Source organism: Guyanagaster necrorhizus, assembly GCF_019112545.1.
Source record: "Guyanagaster necrorhizus MCA 3950 unplaced genomic scaffold BT62scaffold_18, whole genome shotgun sequence".
NCBI classification, from domain to species: Eukaryota; Fungi; Basidiomycota; class Agaricomycetes; order Agaricales; family Physalacriaceae; genus Guyanagaster; species Guyanagaster necrorhizus.
The window spans coordinates 62,374-80,275 of record NW_025064897.1 but is presented as its reverse complement, the minus strand read 5'-3'; the positions used below and the strand labels follow the sequence as shown (position 1 = coordinate 80,275).

General features: G+C 48.5%; 9 protein-coding genes across 9 annotated transcripts; 6 read left to right on the top strand and 3 right to left on the bottom strand.

The window, feature by feature from the left end:
* The first annotated feature begins 8 nt into the window (after positions 1-8).
* On the top strand, positions 9-1,723 carry BT62DRAFT_970904 (uncharacterized protein). Its single transcript, XM_043188997.1, has 10 exons — positions 9-349; positions 410-427; positions 485-601; positions 651-883; positions 932-1,036; positions 1,084-1,100; positions 1,152-1,241; positions 1,295-1,371; positions 1,430-1,460; positions 1,512-1,723. Exons 1-10 carry the CDS (start codon positions 248-250, stop codon positions 1,529-1,531), a joined length of 810 nt encoding a protein of 269 aa, XP_043037796.1. The 5' UTR covers positions 9-247; the 3' UTR covers positions 1,532-1,723.
* BT62DRAFT_952014 (mitochondrial fission 1 protein) lies at positions 1,682-2,607 on the bottom strand (the record flags this gene model as incomplete). The annotated part of the gene is made up of 5 exons (XM_043188214.1): positions 1,682-2,028; positions 2,081-2,158; positions 2,208-2,309; positions 2,361-2,493; positions 2,545-2,607. The coding sequence occupies 5 exons, from the start codon at positions 2,605-2,607 to the stop codon at positions 1,937-1,939; spliced, it is 468 nt and encodes a 155-aa protein (XP_043037795.1). The 3' UTR covers positions 1,682-1,936.
* Positions 2,608-2,723: 116 nt separating this feature from the next.
* Positions 2,724-3,011, top strand: BT62DRAFT_900351 (dolichol-phosphate mannosyltransferase subunit 3; the record flags this gene model as incomplete). The annotated part of the gene is made up of 1 exon (XM_043183416.1): positions 2,724-3,011. The coding sequence occupies one exon, from the start codon at positions 2,724-2,726 to the stop codon at positions 3,009-3,011; it is 288 nt and encodes a 95-aa protein (XP_043037794.1).
* Positions 3,012-3,203: 192 nt separating this feature from the next.
* On the top strand, positions 3,204-3,610 carry BT62DRAFT_899827 (uncharacterized protein; the record flags this gene model as incomplete). Its single annotated transcript, XM_043183385.1, has 3 exons — positions 3,204-3,281; positions 3,392-3,514; positions 3,563-3,610. The coding sequence occupies 3 exons, from the start codon at positions 3,204-3,206 to the stop codon at positions 3,608-3,610; spliced, it is 249 nt and encodes an 82-aa protein (XP_043037793.1).
* A 584-nt stretch (positions 3,611-4,194) lies between these two features.
* On the bottom strand, positions 4,195-6,323 carry BT62DRAFT_1007934 (uncharacterized protein; the record flags this gene model as incomplete). The annotated part of the gene is made up of 6 exons (XM_043177400.1): positions 4,195-4,821; positions 4,871-5,170; positions 5,221-5,516; positions 5,565-6,120; positions 6,166-6,220; positions 6,277-6,323. 6 exons carry the CDS (start codon positions 6,321-6,323, stop codon positions 4,195-4,197), a joined length of 1,881 nt encoding a protein of 626 aa, XP_043037792.1.
* An 830-nt stretch (positions 6,324-7,153) lies between these two features.
* On the top strand, positions 7,154-8,972 carry BT62DRAFT_921140 (uncharacterized protein; the record flags this gene model as incomplete). Its single annotated transcript, XM_043184273.1, has 14 exons — positions 7,154-7,173; positions 7,228-7,320; positions 7,364-7,395; positions 7,591-7,674; positions 7,739-7,750; positions 7,810-7,823; positions 7,872-7,974; positions 8,033-8,100; positions 8,154-8,178; positions 8,232-8,278; positions 8,329-8,386; positions 8,441-8,508; positions 8,563-8,730; positions 8,784-8,972. 14 exons carry the CDS (start codon positions 7,154-7,156, stop codon positions 8,970-8,972), a joined length of 981 nt encoding a protein of 326 aa, XP_043037791.1.
* Positions 8,973-9,100: 128 nt separating this feature from the next.
* Positions 9,101-11,201, top strand: BT62DRAFT_995335 (uncharacterized protein; the record flags this gene model as incomplete). The annotated part of the gene is made up of 7 exons (XM_043190520.1): positions 9,101-9,487; positions 9,558-10,123; positions 10,355-10,371; positions 10,423-10,610; positions 10,658-10,801; positions 10,831-11,032; positions 11,089-11,201. The coding sequence occupies exons 1-7, from the start codon at positions 9,272-9,274 to the stop codon at positions 11,199-11,201; spliced, it is 1,446 nt and encodes a 481-aa protein (XP_043037790.1). The 5' UTR covers positions 9,101-9,271.
* A 335-nt stretch (positions 11,202-11,536) lies between these two features.
* BT62DRAFT_952001 (uncharacterized protein) lies at positions 11,537-17,347 on the top strand. The gene is made up of 26 exons (XM_043188213.1): positions 11,537-11,890; positions 11,936-12,000; positions 12,052-12,168; positions 12,215-12,335; positions 12,386-12,566; positions 12,618-13,091; positions 13,145-13,304; positions 13,356-13,456; positions 13,511-13,687; positions 13,741-14,419; positions 14,469-14,660; positions 14,711-14,769; positions 14,828-14,886; positions 14,947-15,042; positions 15,100-15,204; positions 15,256-15,434; positions 15,501-15,596; positions 15,649-15,845; positions 15,900-16,094; positions 16,146-16,208; positions 16,262-16,325; positions 16,381-16,430; positions 16,490-16,509; positions 16,565-16,888; positions 16,937-17,236; positions 17,285-17,347. Exons 1-25 carry the CDS (start codon positions 11,860-11,862, stop codon positions 17,077-17,079), a joined length of 3,948 nt encoding a protein of 1,315 aa, XP_043037789.1. The 5' UTR covers positions 11,537-11,859; the 3' UTR covers positions 17,080-17,236; positions 17,285-17,347.
* BT62DRAFT_933952 (ribosomal protein 60S) lies at positions 17,281-17,892 on the bottom strand. Its single transcript, XM_043186649.1, has 4 exons — positions 17,855-17,892; positions 17,613-17,804; positions 17,457-17,561; positions 17,281-17,404 (listed from the first exon to the last, which is right to left on the bottom strand). The coding sequence occupies exons 2-4, from the start codon at positions 17,802-17,804 to the stop codon at positions 17,363-17,365; spliced, it is 339 nt and encodes a 112-aa protein (XP_043037788.1). The 5' UTR covers positions 17,855-17,892; the 3' UTR covers positions 17,281-17,362.
* Between the last annotated feature and the right edge of the window lie 10 nt (positions 17,893-17,902).

Genomic DNA, 17,902 nt, shown 5'->3' with positions numbered 1-17,902 from the left:
ACGGTCACATCGATCTCACTTATTCTGATTCTGAACGGAAGAACGCACGGACGACACGAGGCGGTTGGACTGCAGAGCTGTACTATCGTGGACTTCGCCGCCCTGATCCGGAGGTATATTCAAACATCACAGGGCTGTTTATATAAGTACCACGCTTCCGGGTGGGGTTTTCATATTGTTGTGAACATTTCCTCTACTGTTCTTCTTTTGACGACGACAACGACGACGACGACGAGAGGTTTCTGCTATGTCCACGACATCGATAACTCTGGCGACTCGACCGCTTGCGGCTCCGACGACCACTGCTTCAGCGACTGCGACGTCTGCAATCACACCGTCGAGTGACCCGGTGCGTGGCATGCTGCTGGCTCTGATTATCCTCTCATGGCCTTGCTGTCTTCTGACCCAGATTGTTGTGCTATACGTAGTCCGTGAACCGTATTCCTTATTCTTCAAATAGTCAAGCATCCTCACCCAATCACAGATGATCTCGATGGCCGTCGTTATTTTCGGATTCTGGAACGTCCCAGGGATACGAAACTGTATAAATCCCTTGAAGCTATTTACGATTGGATGGCATGAGCTGTGCCATATTATAATCGTGCGTCAACTTGCGTTTGGACCTCGTGTTCGTGTGCTCATCATTCCAGGCTATATTAACGGGCGGACGAATATTACGAATCACGATTGATCCACATGTCGGAGGTGCAACGATCGTGGAAGGAGGGCGCCCAGCGTTTATACTTTCCGCTGGGTATATTGGCTCGACAGTGTTTGGCGCTCTGTTCGTACTGGCTGGTTGGGACATCCTCGTTGCAAAGATCATGAGTTTTGTCCTGGGTATCGGCTTGATCATGCCTCTGAAACTTGTTCGGGATAAATTGTGTGTCATTCATGTCATTGTACAATGAAAATGCTTAGCGCCCTCCAGTACTATATTATTGACGATACTCTATGAAGCTTTGCTCATCGGATTTTGGTTTATTGACCATGCATCGGCCCTCCGTTGGTATTGCCTATTTGTTGGTATCATGAAGTGCGTGGTTTTGGATTTTGTCGGCCCTTCTGATGTTGGACTACTAGTATTTTTTATGCCGTGTGTACGTTCAATCGCCTCTCACATGCGCCGTGTTTCATTTATCCGACTACAGGGGATGTTTCGGATGACCGCTTCTTTCACAAAACTAACGACTCGGATGCGACCCAGTTTTCTATTCTATTCCCCCGTATATCGCCTCATAGTACGGGGTTTTTTTGATTTGTTTTTGGCTTCTCTTTACGTCTACTATGATAGTATGGGCGACGTTCTGGATATTTTTTGAGGCACTAGTCCTTGCCGGAGTTGCTGTATTGGGGATACTGGTTTTCAAGGTGTGACCTTTTTCATGCTGAGGGGCACACTGCAGTGTCATTGACGATGCATTGTTAGCGTACGTCAACCCAGATGTACGACGAAGCTGGTGAGTGATGAGTTCTTTCTCACCTTGCATGACTGATAGGCATCTTAACAGCAAAATTTCTGCCTACATAGCGTTCTTTGCTAAGCGCAGCATTCCTCTACTCATATATTTTGTCGCAGCAAGTAACATATACTGGATGATCTAAGATGGATATCACAGCATATACAATGGGACTTGACTGACTTTTTGCACGTTAACTGACATGTGTACACTGCTATCTTGTCGCGCACTAAATTATTTCAATTAACAGCTTTGGTCTGCAGTTTACATGAGATCAGATTTTATATGGATGCTAGAATACAAAGGATTGCAAAGATGACGACGACTAGCGGTGACTGTCTCCAGAAAAACCACATAACGCCAAAGTCGGACGCCATCGAAAGAGTGAGATGGGAGGATACATTGGTGGTGGCAGGACATTAGCATATAGAGAAAAAGAGGGCGGCATGCGTCAGCAACCAGAATATGAAGCAGAATTATTTGCGGGTTGCTCGCCGTATGAGACCTGCCAGGAGAATTGTTCCGACAGCTGCAGCACCACCAACGAGCGCCATTCCGATGTACCCCTCTGCGCAGATAATAAGGACCGGAAGAAATCGGGCAAAGAACAAGAAGCATACCCCGAGCAACGCCCTTCTCGATGAGCTGGGCAAGGCTGAGAGCCTGCATATTCGTAGGCTCCTTCTCCAACAGCAGACCTAAAGGCCAGATAAGACAGGTAGATGGATATTCCGAGGTTGAGCTCACCGTTGAATCTGCGAGCTTCTTCAAAGTTTCCCATCTTGTAGTGGCCAAGGGCGAGGTAATATAGACATTCCCTGCGTCGTGTAGGTTCGGCACGGTACAGGTCTGACTGGGGTCAGCATTGACATTGAGGGTAAGCTGGGCACAGCAACGCACCTTGCAGCAGTCGGACGCCTTCCACCTGGTGATCTCGCATTGGACTCTTCACCAACCCCCAAGCATAGTTGAACTTTGTCTGTACGGTGACATGAACCTGTGCTAGTTCCTTTTCATATTGCAGCTTGAGGACCTGTGCGGCAGGTCAGACGAGGGCAATTCAGAAAAATTGGGACATACATACCTCGAGCTCGTCGTAGGATAGAGATACTTCAGCGTCGGCAGCGTAGGGCAGATCCGTGGACATGATGATGATAGTATGGAGCGGATGAGATGTAAAGGCGTGGCTGTGCAGCTGAGTCCAAAAAAAGCCTCTCGATCTGCCACGACGAGCAAGCCGCAGCCAGCAATTCTGCGTTTACCATGGCACGAGCACACCGGGTCGCCGTTCTTTCTTTGCTTTCAATCGCGCTCTACGTTCTCGTCATGCTTCAACTCTTCTCCATTCCCTTTGTCGACGACGCAGTAGTGCAGGAGATCATTCCAGTGTTTCCATGGTGGCTGTTGGTGTCGTTTGGGTCGTATTCACTGTGGTCGTTGGGATGGGGGTTGTGGACGTTTAGGGATTGCCCAGAAGCGTATACTGAGCTCATGGCTGAGATATCGCAAGCCAAAAACGAGCTCAGAGTGAAGGGTGTTACTGTGGATTAGATCTGTACGCTGCAGGCACTTGTCTTTGGATTGCTTTTGACTGTTCTTCAGTAGCGCTGAAACTTGACATTTCCTTGCGAGCTTTGAGAAGAGGTTGAGCAGCAGCACTATTTTAATTCATAATTTACTTTGATAAAATATGCTCTCAGAGAGGCTTCGGCAAAAGCCGCACCTTCTTGTCTTGAAACCATTATGGCAAAGGAAGAAATTGCTGCACCGCAGGATAATGTAAAGCCTTTGAACTACAGGGAGCAATTCCAGGTAGGTTCTGTCCAGTTCCTCATACCTGTTTGCTCTAACTCTGCTAGGGACGACATGCGCCTTCAAAATTTATTGAGCGCGTACCCATGTCTTGCATGTACAACATGTGTCTAATATAGATGCTTATTAGTCCGTGTGAAGCTGCCTCGAAAGCCTCTTTGAGCTGTCTTAGTCGCAATGACTATGACCGAGATGCATGTCAAGCATATTTTCAAGCATATAGGGATTGCAAGGCCGCTTGGGTGCGAGGCATTTCTGTTCTATCTTCACTGTACGCTTAAACCAAATAGCTTCAGCAAAGAAGGGATGATAGGAAAGCCGGCCGGCCTTCATCATAGTACTTAGCATTATATGATCATCAAATTATCTCGCTTTGCCTGCGTCGGATCTCCCAAACTTCACTGCAGGCTTCTAGATCACTGTGAGAAACGACCGTCTGGTCTCAGATTCTGTGTGCTTGGACAGCAAATTGGCGATGACAGAAGACTGACTACAAGACCGTTATTTCGTCTCTAGCTTCTTGCGGGATTGATCGTGTTTCATCTGCCAATGTGCAGTATGGAGTAGCAGCATACCGGAATGCTTATGGGTGGATGAGACACGGAAAGGCAAAGGAATCGACTCTGGCCTTTGCGAAATATGCTCTACTTCTCACTGATCACATTCACAGGAAACGAGAATGGTGATAACCGAGAAAAATGATGAATGGGCTTCTGTTTTCCGGCTACCAACTGATCAGAAGGACTTAGCGGGAGTAATGCGGTACATGAATAACGACATCAGATTTTAGAAAACAGTTAAATAAAGCTGTCCTACTATGACCGTTGAGGTGGAATCAGGTAAGCGTAAGGAGAACTTCGACATCCAATTCACACTCTCACAGCCGATAGCTACTTGAGGGATAATATTGCAACAGAGCACGTTATGACGAAGGCAACGGAGGGGGTGCCTCGGGCTGAGGCGCGAAAATGATGTTGAGCGGAGGTGTCGTTTGACTGTCCTCACTCAACGTCGTCGCAATAATCGATCGTCCAGCAAACGATCGTCCAGCCAAACTCTTCATAGCCCGATTGGCGCTGTCCGCATCATTGTACTTGACATACACACGACCCACACCCGAAGCCTCATCGATGCGAGCTGCGTCCTGGGCAGCAATCTGCCCAGTGTCTCCAGATGCCCATTTCGACTTGTCCTTCTTCACCGGCCGAGGAATCCTGAGATCCTCCACCACCCCAAAGTTAGAACATTCGTCTTTGACGTCCTCGTACAGATCGCCGTATTCCTGATCATCGATGAGATCGTCAGGCGTTACCATGTTAAGCATGAGGAGGATGCGATTCGAGAAGCTACTTTCTCCAGCTGGCATGATTGGACGAGGAATTTCGGGGAATTGATCATACGGAAGGTTGGGAATGCCGGGAGCATCCGCTTTGGCACCGACCGAGGCACGTTGGACGACTAAGTAACGCTCTCCGAGTTCCATACCATTGAGACTCTGAATCGCGGTATCTGTGACATCGGGATCCACATATTCGAAGAAAGCGAAACCCTTGATATCAATGAGTAAATAGGAATTGGATGACAACAAGGAACCTTACCTTTGAGGCCCCATTACCATTCTCCCGAACGAGATTAAAGGCTTTCAATTCACCAAAGGTCTTGAGAAGTTCTTGTACCTGCTCCTCGTTGAGACTAGCAGGCAGACCACCAACAAACACCTTGTTAATAGAGTCGGGCACGTTCGTGGAAATGACGCCAGGCACATGGAAACCAGGACCGGTGACTACCGACATATCCACGCCCCCGTAGTCTTTGGGTCTGCGGATTTTGAGTGGTCCATTGATGAAGATGATTCCATCAAATGCCATTGCAGAGGTAGCATCTTCGGCGCTACGGAACTGGCCTGAATGTAAGCGACAGTGAGCAGATGGGAAGCATACATACATACCTCTACGAAGGCATAATTCTTTTCGTAATTACACTGTACAGCAAGGACAGGGTTTCCTGTTGTTCCCGTGCCGAGGTTCATCTCAGCCATTTTCGCATTGAAGAAGTCGGCCAGATTTTGTTCATTGACATCAGGCGTGATGCTTCCGATGTAAAGTCGACGAGATTGGCGAGACAAATTGGGGTTCCCACCAATGCCCATACCAAAGCTTTGCACGGGCATAGGCGTAGGAAGACCGGGGATGCCGAGGATGGCAGGAATCTGAGTACGATTGGCACCAGGAAGATTGAAGAGACCTGGTTAGAAGTTAGTCAGCGATTCCAGAAAAATGAAATAATACACACCAGTCTGCTTGGCCTGCATTGCGCTGTATTGTTCGTATCCGGGAGCATGAATGTCCCAGCCAGACGCTTTTCGCCTTCGCTGTGACAAAGGGACGGCACCTTCTGGGGTTGGCGACCTTCGTTCAGGGGTACCGAGACCGTCTCTACCCTTGCCTCGTCCTCCGCTCTCCCCTCCTCCCCTTCCTCGACCTCGACGGTCAGCTCGATCTTCTCGTTCGAATTTTACGGTGCCATCCTTATCTTCATCACGTCCACCTCTGTGTCCGCGCCGATCTTCGTCATATCGAGGGGGGCGACGTGGATGGTCATCATACTCTCTATAGCGATCTCGCTCCCGTCTGTCATCCCTCCTGCCTCCATAGCGCTCTCTTTCTCTGTCGCGGTCACCTCTGTGCTCCCTGTCTCGGTCACGGTGTTCCCTGTCGTCGTGTCTGGACGAGCGATGGCGCTCCTCACGGTACGCCCCACGTTCTGTAAAAAAGGAAGAAAAGCCGTAGCGCGTAAGTAACTGGGCTGGTGCGAGGAAGCCAGCAGGTCGGGCGGCGATATCGAGAGGCTAGCTAGCTATAAAACCATGGTGCACGGGAAGAGAAGAATGCACCATGAGTGGATCGTCTTTGACAAGTCGAGAAAAAAAACAAGCTAGAAAAAGACGGCTGGAGTGAAGCCACCTCAGCACCAATCGCTTTTCATGGCTGCTCGGAAATGTCACGAGTGACGAGAGGAAAGGAAAGGGTACTCACCGTGGTCATCAACCATCGCTGCAATGTGGCGGTTTTGGACAGAAAGCGGGACGCATAGCCACAGCCACGAATTCAGCAAGGCGGTGACGCTCGGCCCGGACGATCGTAGTTTGCGCTCGGACCAACAACATCTATCCCCCCCCCCGTCCCCCATCAGTTCGTGGGAGATATGTCAGTGACCCTAGCACCGACGCCGTCCGTCCAATTCGAATGGCTCAGTTGAACCATTCTCTCTCAAGTGCAAAGAAATGAGGCCAAGTGTCGCAACATCATTGATAATTCCTTTGACAGGCTGGTAAGTACTTCCACTGTTACCGATTCCCCCTTTAGACGGAAACCTAAAAGCCCGTATATTCACTCAATTTCAAACCCGCTTGTTGTTAGGAACGATAACGTCCTTACGACAGCCCGACCTATATAGACGGGAGCAGACGAGGGATGAATCAATGACTTTTTGATGACTTGTTTGCGGAACTCGCAATCAGTCGACTTGCCCCTAAGTATCGACACAGGACCCCTCATACGGTCTAGATTTCATCCAGCATTGCGAGTGTTCTACAATCTTCGTAAGTACGGATACCATCCCGTGAAGACACTGTGGCGCAATCCCAATGGGCGTAACTATGAAATTGGAACCAGACTCGGACAGGATGAGGGTGACGACGATTTCGTTGCCCTGAATCTTACCTGAATCTTGGTATTCCAGTTTTTCCAGGGTAGACAGTGATCGCTACCGATCATTCCATGGTTTTGGTTTGTGGATGTGTTATACACTCTACCAATACAGATATATAATGGCTAGGGTATCTCGTTCTAGAGGAAGCGCATCTACGTTACACTGTCGCAATGTCTGTCGTTTCAGCCTCGTGAGTGGTTTTTGCCCTTTGGGAAGGAATATGCCTGACTGGTCTTTGTCTCAGGCAAGGTTTTATGCTGATAGGACACATGTTCAACATCCTCCTCATGGGCGTCCTGCTGGCACAGGTGTATATATACATGGTTACGTATCACAAGTACGTGTTGTCTTCCTAGTGTTTACTCTGACAATAATCTTAGTCAGACGCGACAAGTTTTGGTTAAAGACTTTTGTGAGTCCCGACAAGCAATCAGTACTGTTCGGTTCTCAGAGTAGCTCTGTTAAAAGGTGTTCTTTCTCCTTATTGTCAATTTGATGAATACGGGTACCGTGAGCTTCGATTTGCTATAACTGATCAAATGATTGTTGTTTGACTCCTTCGACAGCAATTCATCTACATCTATGATGCACTCATCGTCCACTTCAGTATGCCATTTAACACTAGGCGTACCTTGTCTTAACATGCTCTCTTATCCAGTGGATCTAGCATACCTGGGCAAAATCACGGCGAGTAAGACCTTTCAATAGTTTGGAAGTGTACGATCGCTGAAAAAAAAAAAAAAACACTTGATTAGTCTTTGCTATCTGTGAGTTCTGTCATTGAAGCTTTGACATATCAATCTTAACTTACATTTCCGGTGAAAAGCTGGGGCCTTGACGGTAGGCGTGTGTCAAATTTCTTCTTTTCAAATGCTCATTGCATCGTAGGGTGTGATATCTGGTTCTGTGCAGTTATTCTTCGCCTGGAGAGTGAAGATCTTGACCTCGAACATATGGTTGGTAGCCATAGTGTCCGTGACTGCACTGGCTGGTACTGGAAAGTAGCTCATTCCTTGACAACAACATCTTTCTAACGCCGGTATCTGCAGCTGGATCCATCGGTAGCACGATCGAAGCCTTAAAGGTCGGCGGCTTCGCCCGCTTTCCGGACATTAAGGTACGACGAGTCGTGTGCTGTCAAGCTGGCTGAAAATCTCGCGACATTACTAGGGTTGGGTTATTCTCTGGCTTGTGGGTGCGTGTGCCGCGGACATTTTAATAACCGTTATTCTCGTTTGGCATCTGTAGGTTTGTCTGTCTCTAATGTATCACTCCCGTTCACCTTCCCAGGGTATGTGCGCGTCATCAATGGGCGGACGACTTCCTTCTTTGATCATCTGTGCAGAAGAATCACAAGACAGGCTTCCGCGGTTCTGATGAACTAGTCGACCGAATCATTCGATGTGAGCTTTGCTTTTAACTCAATTGGTGAGAACAGCCTACGACGCGTATTTTAGCAACTGTGCAAACGGGCGTGATCACGACTGTTTGCGCCCTAATTGATTTACTCACCTACCTTCTGGACGTAAGTCTTATGTTAGTGCCCTGAGAACGCGAGGATCTCAAAGACGTATAACAGCCCACAGGACTCCATCTAGTGTTCAACTTGCCACTCGCAAAGCTGTATACCAATACTCTTCTGAGTAGTCTCAACTCTAGAGGTGGCTGGTCGTACGATTCCAATTCAGAATGGCATTCCCATACTACTGGCGGCATTGTGTCTGGAGCTGCCTCCAGGTCAAAACAGGTTCGACCAGCTGTATTATCAGCATTTCGCGTTTTATCGACTTTTTCTTGCAGGGCGTACGCTTCGGCACCACTACACATCCCGAAGTGTTTGTAACCGTTGAGCAACACGAGATGGGGGATGTCTCCTTGCAGAAGCCAGACCTGGATTTCGTCGACAGAGACATTAAAGTGGATCCTTCCTTTGACGGATCTCACCCCTGGAAACAGGACAACCAAAGAGTTGGACATACCATTGTGTAGTTTAAGATTGGTCGAGGGATTATTACTTTATCTTTATTGTTAGTAAAGCAGTTCATGAGGCCGGCCAAATTCGTTTGCCTACTGGCACCGATACAGCGACTCCAGCCAAATAAAGCCAATCCATCTCCCTTTTGAGTTACTCTGGTCGCGTCGCGCCCTGTCCATTGCCTCTCAGTTACTCTCAGTGCTCGCTGATATCCAACGCTTCGTCTACTCTTTTCAGTCGTATCTCATACTGCCCTTGAGTGAAGCAGACCGTCCAATGCCACTGGTGTTGAATCTAGTCGACGAGCCGACTCATGAGGGAACGTAACATGGATGTCGACGTGTTGGATGCGGCTGCTTTTTCCAAAGACTACCACACTGCTTTACCGAAGGGCTTCCGAGGCCGTCACCGGGACCCGATGGCTTCGTTCAACGATGAGAGGAGAAAAATGCGTGCAGGCCAGCTCAATGAATCGAAGCAATATGGGTGTATTATAGATATGCTGAACCAGCCAATGCAGCAGTCTTTGGTAAGTCCATGAGGCTCTGTTTCACAGCACTACTCTGACCTGGGCAACAGTGGAGATCCTCGATACCCAGCCGGCAGCCATTCAACTTCAATTCATTGACACTCATGCGGCTCACTTAATTCGTCACATAAAAGGCTACAAGGACAAACCAGATATATGTGCCGTTGAGTCCCACCATTTATCATCGTTAGAGAAGACTGACGCTGGACACTGTCATCGTGTGCTGTGGCACAAGACCCGATCTGTAAGCGAAGTAAAGCCGCCTACGAATGACTCGAAGAAAGGTCGTCAAGTCCTGACCTACGCTGCATCTCACAACTTGGCTCGCCCTGACAGACCTGGGTGTCTTACCATCAGTGTGTCTCCGCGTGGCTATCAGATCACCTGGAGCGATCCGTCCGGTGGACATATATCAGAGACAATCGCCTGGGACAACAGGAAAGGCGAACAACTTCTCAGCTTCGTTTGTTCCCTTTACATTCCACCTGCATTGTGCGACGCCATGGACCCGACCACCTCTCGTTCTCCTAGATGGAATATTGACTTCAAAGGAAAATTATACAAGGAATGCAGAATTTCATTCGTCGGAGAGGCGCACAGTCGGAAAACAATGATTTTCAGGCATGAGGACAACGGGTGTGTGTGGATAATTAAAGACCAATTCTCCCACAAAGGTCGCAGGTAAAGAGCCAGACCTATATGAAAACTGGGCGGGACGGCGGGATGGGTGACTGTCATCGAGTCAGGTGACGTGGGCATGGTTGTGGGCAACGGAGAGTCTACAAGAGAGAAGAAGAGGCTGATAATAAGCTCAGGTGGGGATGCTCTGAATAAAGTGAAAAGTGTTAAAATGTTCTTGATGTCAAGGTATGACATTTTGGAAGGTATGTGATAACAGAATCGTTGTCATTCCTTCTGAAAGACGTTACTCCCAGCGCATCAATACGCCGTCATGAAGAAACAAGTAATGCACCGAGATATGAGCCACCGGAATATCCTCGTGAACCCGTTTGGCCTTCCTGATACAAATCCGGAAGGACCTATATTCGTCAACACCATCTTGGATTCTCGGAACAAGGGAGCCCAGCCAACGGCGTTGATATGTGATCTAGACAACGGTTGTGTATACGAAATGGATGGTGCATCATTGCTTTCTGCCTGCGCGCACAGCCGAAGGAACTTGGACACGTCAAAGACTCAGTGAAAGAGCTCAACAACGCGTGGGAAATTCTATCTGGACCAGTACGGTTGGGGTTGTTAACTTGGCCCCAGCAGCAATGGGAACGTGCCCTCCACCCTAGATTGAAGTCTTTGGTAGTTTACTTCTGAAACTTGGCGCACAGATGGAGCCCGAGTACGGCTTTCTTGACCCACCTCCTGCAGATGACCATCTACATGAGGCTTTCCAGAGGCTTCTGCTCAATCAGATTCACGATTTGAAGGAGGATATCGAGCTCAACGTAGAAGAGCTACGTTCCCTGCCTGAGTTGCAGCGTTATGAGACTCGGGGCACGACCACGCCGTTTGGGGCATCTATCGGCCAACGTGAGTTACCTGATTGATTGTTTATAGTAAGCTTTGAATTTTTTAATTTCAAACAGGAATATTTGTTGAACTTATTGCAGAGATCCAAAGCGAGCCAAGACGACGAAGGAACCGTCGAAACGGTGACGAGGGGAAGGAAGAGATGGAACGCGTCGGTAGTCTTCATTGACAGTCATAGTCGGGTGACAATGTGGGATCATCTCTGCGTGTACAATGTCCCTTTACCTACAGCTCCTGACCTTCTCAAAGGAATCTGATATGGTTGCGGTCTAACTTGACGTATTCGACCATGATCTCCTCGTCCTCACAAAGTCGAATCACATCGATTCCCTGAATTAATTCACGTGAGTCCCGAATTCTCCAAGAAATGGATCCTATCACTACGATTTGCGGCTTGGAATCGCTACCTTTTGTTTGAATTCAAGTTTGTCGTCGTCACTTGAGAAACATTGATTACATGACATAATGCGACTGCAAGATGTGATCAAGTATCGAATAAACGACGTGGAAATGAACGGGACCGCTGTGTATATATGCACTGAGCCAGTATATTATATACGCAAGCGACGAGTGCACGAGTCCTAGTTGGATAGCAATTTGAGTTGAATCCACCGTACGCGCTTTTTACTCAAGTTACTCCAGGCCCGCAAAGCGTCTCTCGGGAGTCGGGCAGTAGGTTCCCGCGGAATTTGCCAGGATCTGCTTTAACAGTAGTGATCATGTCTGCTCCAATTCCGAACGATTTCCTAACGATGTTGCTGGACGCAGTTATATGTACGCCCCAAACTCATTGTCTGGGATATCTCTTGCTCTCCTAATTACTCGCCATGTCGTCCAGCCAAGTCCGCATTGCCATTGGTGCGTCCCCTCTTGCTTATCCATATTTTATCTCACCCGCTACAGATCGTGGTGGAACCTTTACCGACGTGCATTGCTCGCAGGCTGGAAAGCCTGATATCGTGTTAAAGGTATGTGGTATTCCAATGCAGGATAAACACATCTCAACTGATGTCATTTAGCTTCTTTCTGTCGATCCCAGCAACTACCCTGATGCGCCTACGGAAGGCATTCGGAGAATCCTCGAACTGTCGTCTGGGCAGAGCATCCCAAAAGGTGCCAAGCTGAAGCTGGACCAGGTGCGTTGCTTGTCTCATAGCAAGAGCCAGCCTAAATGATTCACAGGTTGAAAGCATTCGTATGGGTACCACTGTGGCTACAAACGCACTACTAGAACGGAAAGGCGCGCGTTGTGCTCTTGTAACCACTGAGGGTTACCGCGATGTCTTGCGCATCGGACAACAAGGTTAATAATATCTATTAATGCTATTCGTTTTCCTGTTGACCTCCTCGCAGCTCGGCCCAATATCTTCGACCTCTCAATTCAGAAGTTGTCCTCCTTGTATGAGAAAGTAGTCGAAGTTGGAGAGCGGGTCACCATTGCGACTTCCACCGAAGATCCAGAGTCTTCAACTACAGACTTGGAAGGGACGTCCGATGCAGCAATTGTCCGTGGACTAACGGGTGACTTTATTCGGTGTGTATATGTTGTGTCTACTTTTTGATCCCTTCGCTGATCTTCGCCTAGCGTCCTGGAAAGGCCTGACCCACGGGTTGTCCGTGCTCAGCTCCAGTCCTTACACGACGAAGGTTTCCGGTCTATTGCGATCGCCTTTGTTCACTCTTATACCTACCCGGCGCACGAAATACTAGTTGCAGACATCGCTAGAGACTTTGGATTTTCCGTTTCGGTTTCCTCAGAGCTTCAGCCTATGATCAAAATTGTCTCTCGCGCCAACTCTGCCATTGCCGACGCGTATCTATCTCCGGTTACTCGTGCATATATCGAGACGTTTGCATGTGGGTTTGACGGAGGCCTTGATGCATTGGGTAACAAACTTCTTTTCATGCAAAGTGATGGCGGTCTATGCAATTGGAACAACTTTTCTGGTCTTCGGGCGGTCTTGTCAGGCCCCGCGGGAGGGGTCATCGGATATTCCAAAACTTGTTATGATGCCAATGATGGCTCGCCACTGGTATCTGTTGATATGGGCGGCACCTCGTATGTCCTAGTCTCATCTCGAACTCTCCTTTGCGTGTTCATGTCCAATATAGTACCGACGTCTCGCGCTACAGTGGACACCTCGAGCATGTTTTTGAAACCACCACAGCACAGGTTATCATTCAGGCCCCCCAACTTGACATCAACACTGTCGCCGCTGGTGGAGGCTCCCGCCTGTTCTGGGAGAACGGGATGTTTGTTGTCGGTCCCGAGGTCAGTTTCTGTCATCTCTAACATTGTCTCAATGCTAAATCAGAATGCTAGAGTGCCGGCGCACATCCTGGACCAGCATGCTATCGAAAGGGTGGCCCCCTTGCCTTGACTGATGCCAATCTCCTTCTCGGCAGGCTTTTGCCGGAGCATTTGTGAGAACAGATTTCTGGGATGGTATGGTATCTTCTGACGCTCTTGATATCTAGCCCCAAGATCTTTGGACCGAATGAAGATGAACCTCTGGACATGAGTGCCACTCGCAAACTATTTGAGGACCTCACCGAGAAAATCAGCGCGGACAAGAACATCAAGATGACTCCTGAACAAGTCGCATCGGGATTCCTTCGCGTTGCTAATGAAGCTATGAGTCGACCGATCCGGACGTGCGTGGAATATTTTCTCTCGGTCATGTCCACCTGTCTCATCTAGATCATAGACTAACTGAAGCCCGTGGTTTTGAGAGTGCTAATCACAACCTGGTAATTTTTGGTGGTGCCGGTGGGCAGCATGGAACCGCCATCGCTACTCTCCTTGGAATCTCTCGTATCCTCGTTGCTCGCTTCTCTTCCGTCTTGTCTGCCTACGGCATGGCCCTTGCAGATGTTGTCATAGAGGAACAAGAGCCTTCGTCATCCATTCTTGACTCCCGGTCTGGAGCTGACAACGCAGCTTCCTATGCTTCGCTTCATTCCCGTGCTGAAACGCTCATTCAGCGCGCTCGACACGCTCTTGCCTCACAAGGATTTGCCCAAAGTCAAGTCACAACAGAGCTATCGTACAATTGTCGATTCCAGGGTACAAGTGCTGCATTGATGGTGCGAGAACCTGGAGATGGCGATTTTGTTGGAAAGTTCATACAGCAGCATGATCAGTTGTTTGGGTTCACGCTTCAGGATAGGTTTATATATGTTGATGATGTAAGGGTAAGAGCCGTAGCGAAGAGCGCTGGTACAGAGCAGCAAAGTCCTTACGAGGAATTGGAGTGCTGTACGTTGAAGGAAGCGGTGGGAGTGCTCAGCAATTGCAAGAGGGAAAACATTTTCTTTGATGGACTTGGCTGGGCAGACACGTCTGTGGTCCCACTTGAAGATCTGTTGCCTGGAGATCAAATTCCCGTAAGTTTCCAGCGTTTGTTGTGCTTCCGGCCTCTCACACCTTTTGCAGGCACCCGCGATCATCTTTGACAACACCCAAACCATTCTGATCGAACCGGGATACATCGCTACGGCCACCTCGAAACATGTTATCATTGACAGGACCGGACCATCGTTTGCCAAACCTGCACTTGACCATGATCACGTTGACCCCATTCAACTGTCTGTGTTTGGCCATCGCTCTATGGGTATCGCAGAACAGGTTTGCTTCCCGTTACTGATGCACCGCAAGCCTCTAACTTATCATTATAGATGGGTACCATTCTCCGGCAAACCTCTATCTCCACTAATATCAAGGAACGTCTCGACTAGTGAGTTCTAACAGTCACTTTTGTCATCCGCAAGTTTTCGCTGACATTTTCAACAAAGTTCATGTGCTCTTTTCTCACCAGAAGGACTTCTTGTTGCCAATGCGCCACACATCCCATGTAACGACCAGTTTCCTCGTTTCTGAGTATGTTTAAGTTATATAACTTGTCCTCTTCAAGGTCATCTCGGTGCTATGAGTTCGGCTGTGCGTTTCCAAGCTGAGTTTCGTAAAGGTCGACTACAAGAAGGTGATGTACTTGTTTCGAACCACCCTGGTAAGAAAAGCTTTTTCCCTCCCTGTTCGTACTGCCATTAAACCCATACGATCGCAGATGCTGGAGGATCCCACTTGCCCGATATCACTGTTATCACTCCTGCATTCCATAATGGAAAGATTGTTTTCTGGACAGCTTCTCGAGCCCATCATGCTGACATTGGTAAGCTGAACATGTCACCGTTAGTTCTTTGTGTAATTTTGCTGGTTACAGGCGGTATCCGCGCTGGTTCAATGCCACCATTCTCAAAAACAATCGAACAGGAAGGCGCACAGATTCTGAATTTCAAGTTGGTCAAGCAGGGAAGGTTCGATGAAGAGGGTGCCGTTGATCTCATGTACAATCAACCTTCAAAGTATCCTGGATGCTCTGGAACACGAACTTTGAGTGACGTTAGTTCATCTTTTCGGTGCCGGTGCATATCGAGATGTCATGCTGACTCCGTCGTGGACATTTAGAACATTTCCGACCTCAAAGCACAAGTCTCTGCTAACTATCGAGGCGCCACGTTAATCCGTGCCCTTATCGAGGAGTTCTCATTGGAAGTTGTTCAGGTAAATGACTATGTCCTAAAATGGCTTCCTGCACGGACTAACAATATCTTAGTTCTATATGACTGCCATTCAAAATACCGCGGAGGCCGCTGTGAGAGACTTATTGCGTTTCGTCGACAAGAAGTTTGGTGGGAAATCTCTTGAGGCTATTGATTACATGGACAACGGAGAGGAACTCCGACTCAAGATTAGTATCGATTCAAAACGCGGCGAAGCGGTGTTTGATTTCACCGGTACAAGCCCACAGTCGTAAGGCATCGTTCGTACTTTTCCCGGTAGTAACCGTTATTAATCCACTGCCAGATACTCAAATCTCAATGCGCCCACTGCCATTGGCTATAGCGCCATCATTTATGTTCTTCGCTCGCTGATACCCACTGCCATTCCGCTCAACCATGGTTGTCTTGCGCCTATCGAAGTCATCATTCCTTCTCGTACTATCCTTTCTCCTGGTCCCGGTGCCGCAACTGTGGCCGGTAACGTCGAAACGTCTCAGCGGTAAGCTGATTCGGTATCTTGGTTAGTTGTGTTATAACCCCACTCTCAAAGTATTACCGATGTCGTGTTAAAAGCGTTCGAGGCCTGTGGAGCGTCTCAGGGCACTTGCAACAAGTAAGGTTACGTTCCTATGTGCCCGGGATATCCTAACTGATCATTTCCTTCAGCCTCACCTTCGGCTACGGAGGAAACAGCGGCTCTTCTGTGACGAAAGGCTTTGGTTATTATGAGGTGCGTCACTCCAGCTCACGCTCGGTGACTATGCGTTGACAACCTTCCTTTGTAGACCATCGCTGGTGGTTCTGGAGGTGGCCCAAACTGGGATGGTCAAAGCGGGTATGTGTCTTCAACGCCTGGCGCTGTACCCTTTCTGAGATAGTTTTTGTTTGCCATAGAATTCACGTTCACATGACAAGTGAGTTTCCATGGAATTGGAAGCATTTTCCGGGTACTCATATCCATTATTTCAGACACTTGTATCGGGGACGCAGAACAGATAGAACGCAAATACCCTGTCATCGTTCGTGAATTTAGCATACGTACTGGGTCTGGAGGTGCTGGCCGGCATCCTGGCGGCGACGGTTGCATTCGTGAGATTGAATTCACACGAGACTTGGATGTAGCCATTCTCTCTGAAAGACGCACCATACCTCCTTATGGAGTGCGTGGGGGATCGCCCGGAGAACGAGGACGTAACTTCTGGCTTAGGAAAGAAGTCGACGGCAGTGTTACTACCATCGCCCTCGGAGGTAAAAATGAGTGTCCAATGAAGGCAGGGGACAGGATTCGCATTGGTGGGCGAAAGCGCTCGTTTCCGCTGTATGTTATTGACGTCGATGTAGAAACTCCTGGCGGTGGTGGGTACGGGGCTCCTGGATCTGTCGAAGAAGATGCCAGTCAGTTGTATGGTGCTTATATAACAAGTGTCTTTTCTCGTGCGAATGGAAGTTTAGCGCAGATGCAAGAGGCGGCGAACAGTAACTGATCCCATGGTGTAACTTGTGAATAAATCTGTCAGTATCGCCCAAACTCATTTATAAACTGCCTTGGAATCTGCGCTCAAAAATGTCACCTCTTCCATATTTTACTTTGCGATCCAGAACAACAAAACTCGTTGCAGCCTGCATGAGTGAGACTCAGAGGTATAACAGTTAAACCTTGCTCGAATATAAATTTACAGCAATTTGTAGAGTCGCAGAAACAACCAGTTCAGGCGACAAAGAATGTAATACAATCAAATTGCAATAAAAGGCTAAAGATACAGCAATTTAATCGAAGAGACCGAAGCCCATGTCGTCGTCGGATTCCTCCTACGAATATCATTAACAGGGAGCAAAGGAAGGAATGAAACGAGAGACTAACTTTCTCTTCCTCCTTCTCTTCCTTCTTTTCCTCAGCGGCAGCTGGCGCGGCACCACCAGAAGCAGCGGCAGGGGCAGCAGCAGCGCCTCCTCCACCAGAGGGAACCTTTGAATGAACGGTGAACAATAGAGTATGAAGAGATGATACGCGACATACAGAGGCAAGTTTGGAGGAGCCCTCAGCAATCAATTGGTCGATGTTCTTGCCAGAAAGCTCAGAGATCAGACTGGAGAGGCGGTCGCCATCCGCCTCAATGCCAACAGCGGAGAGGACCTTTTTAACGTCGGCGGCAGAAGGAGAAGCATTCCCTCCGATTTGAAGGAGCAGGTAAGCAGCGATGTAACGCATCTAAGCAACGGTAAATTGCCAGTCCAAACGAAGGGACAAAGTGGGCGTACTTTTCAAATATTTTGAGTGTATACGGTTCCACAAATCACTGAAAATAC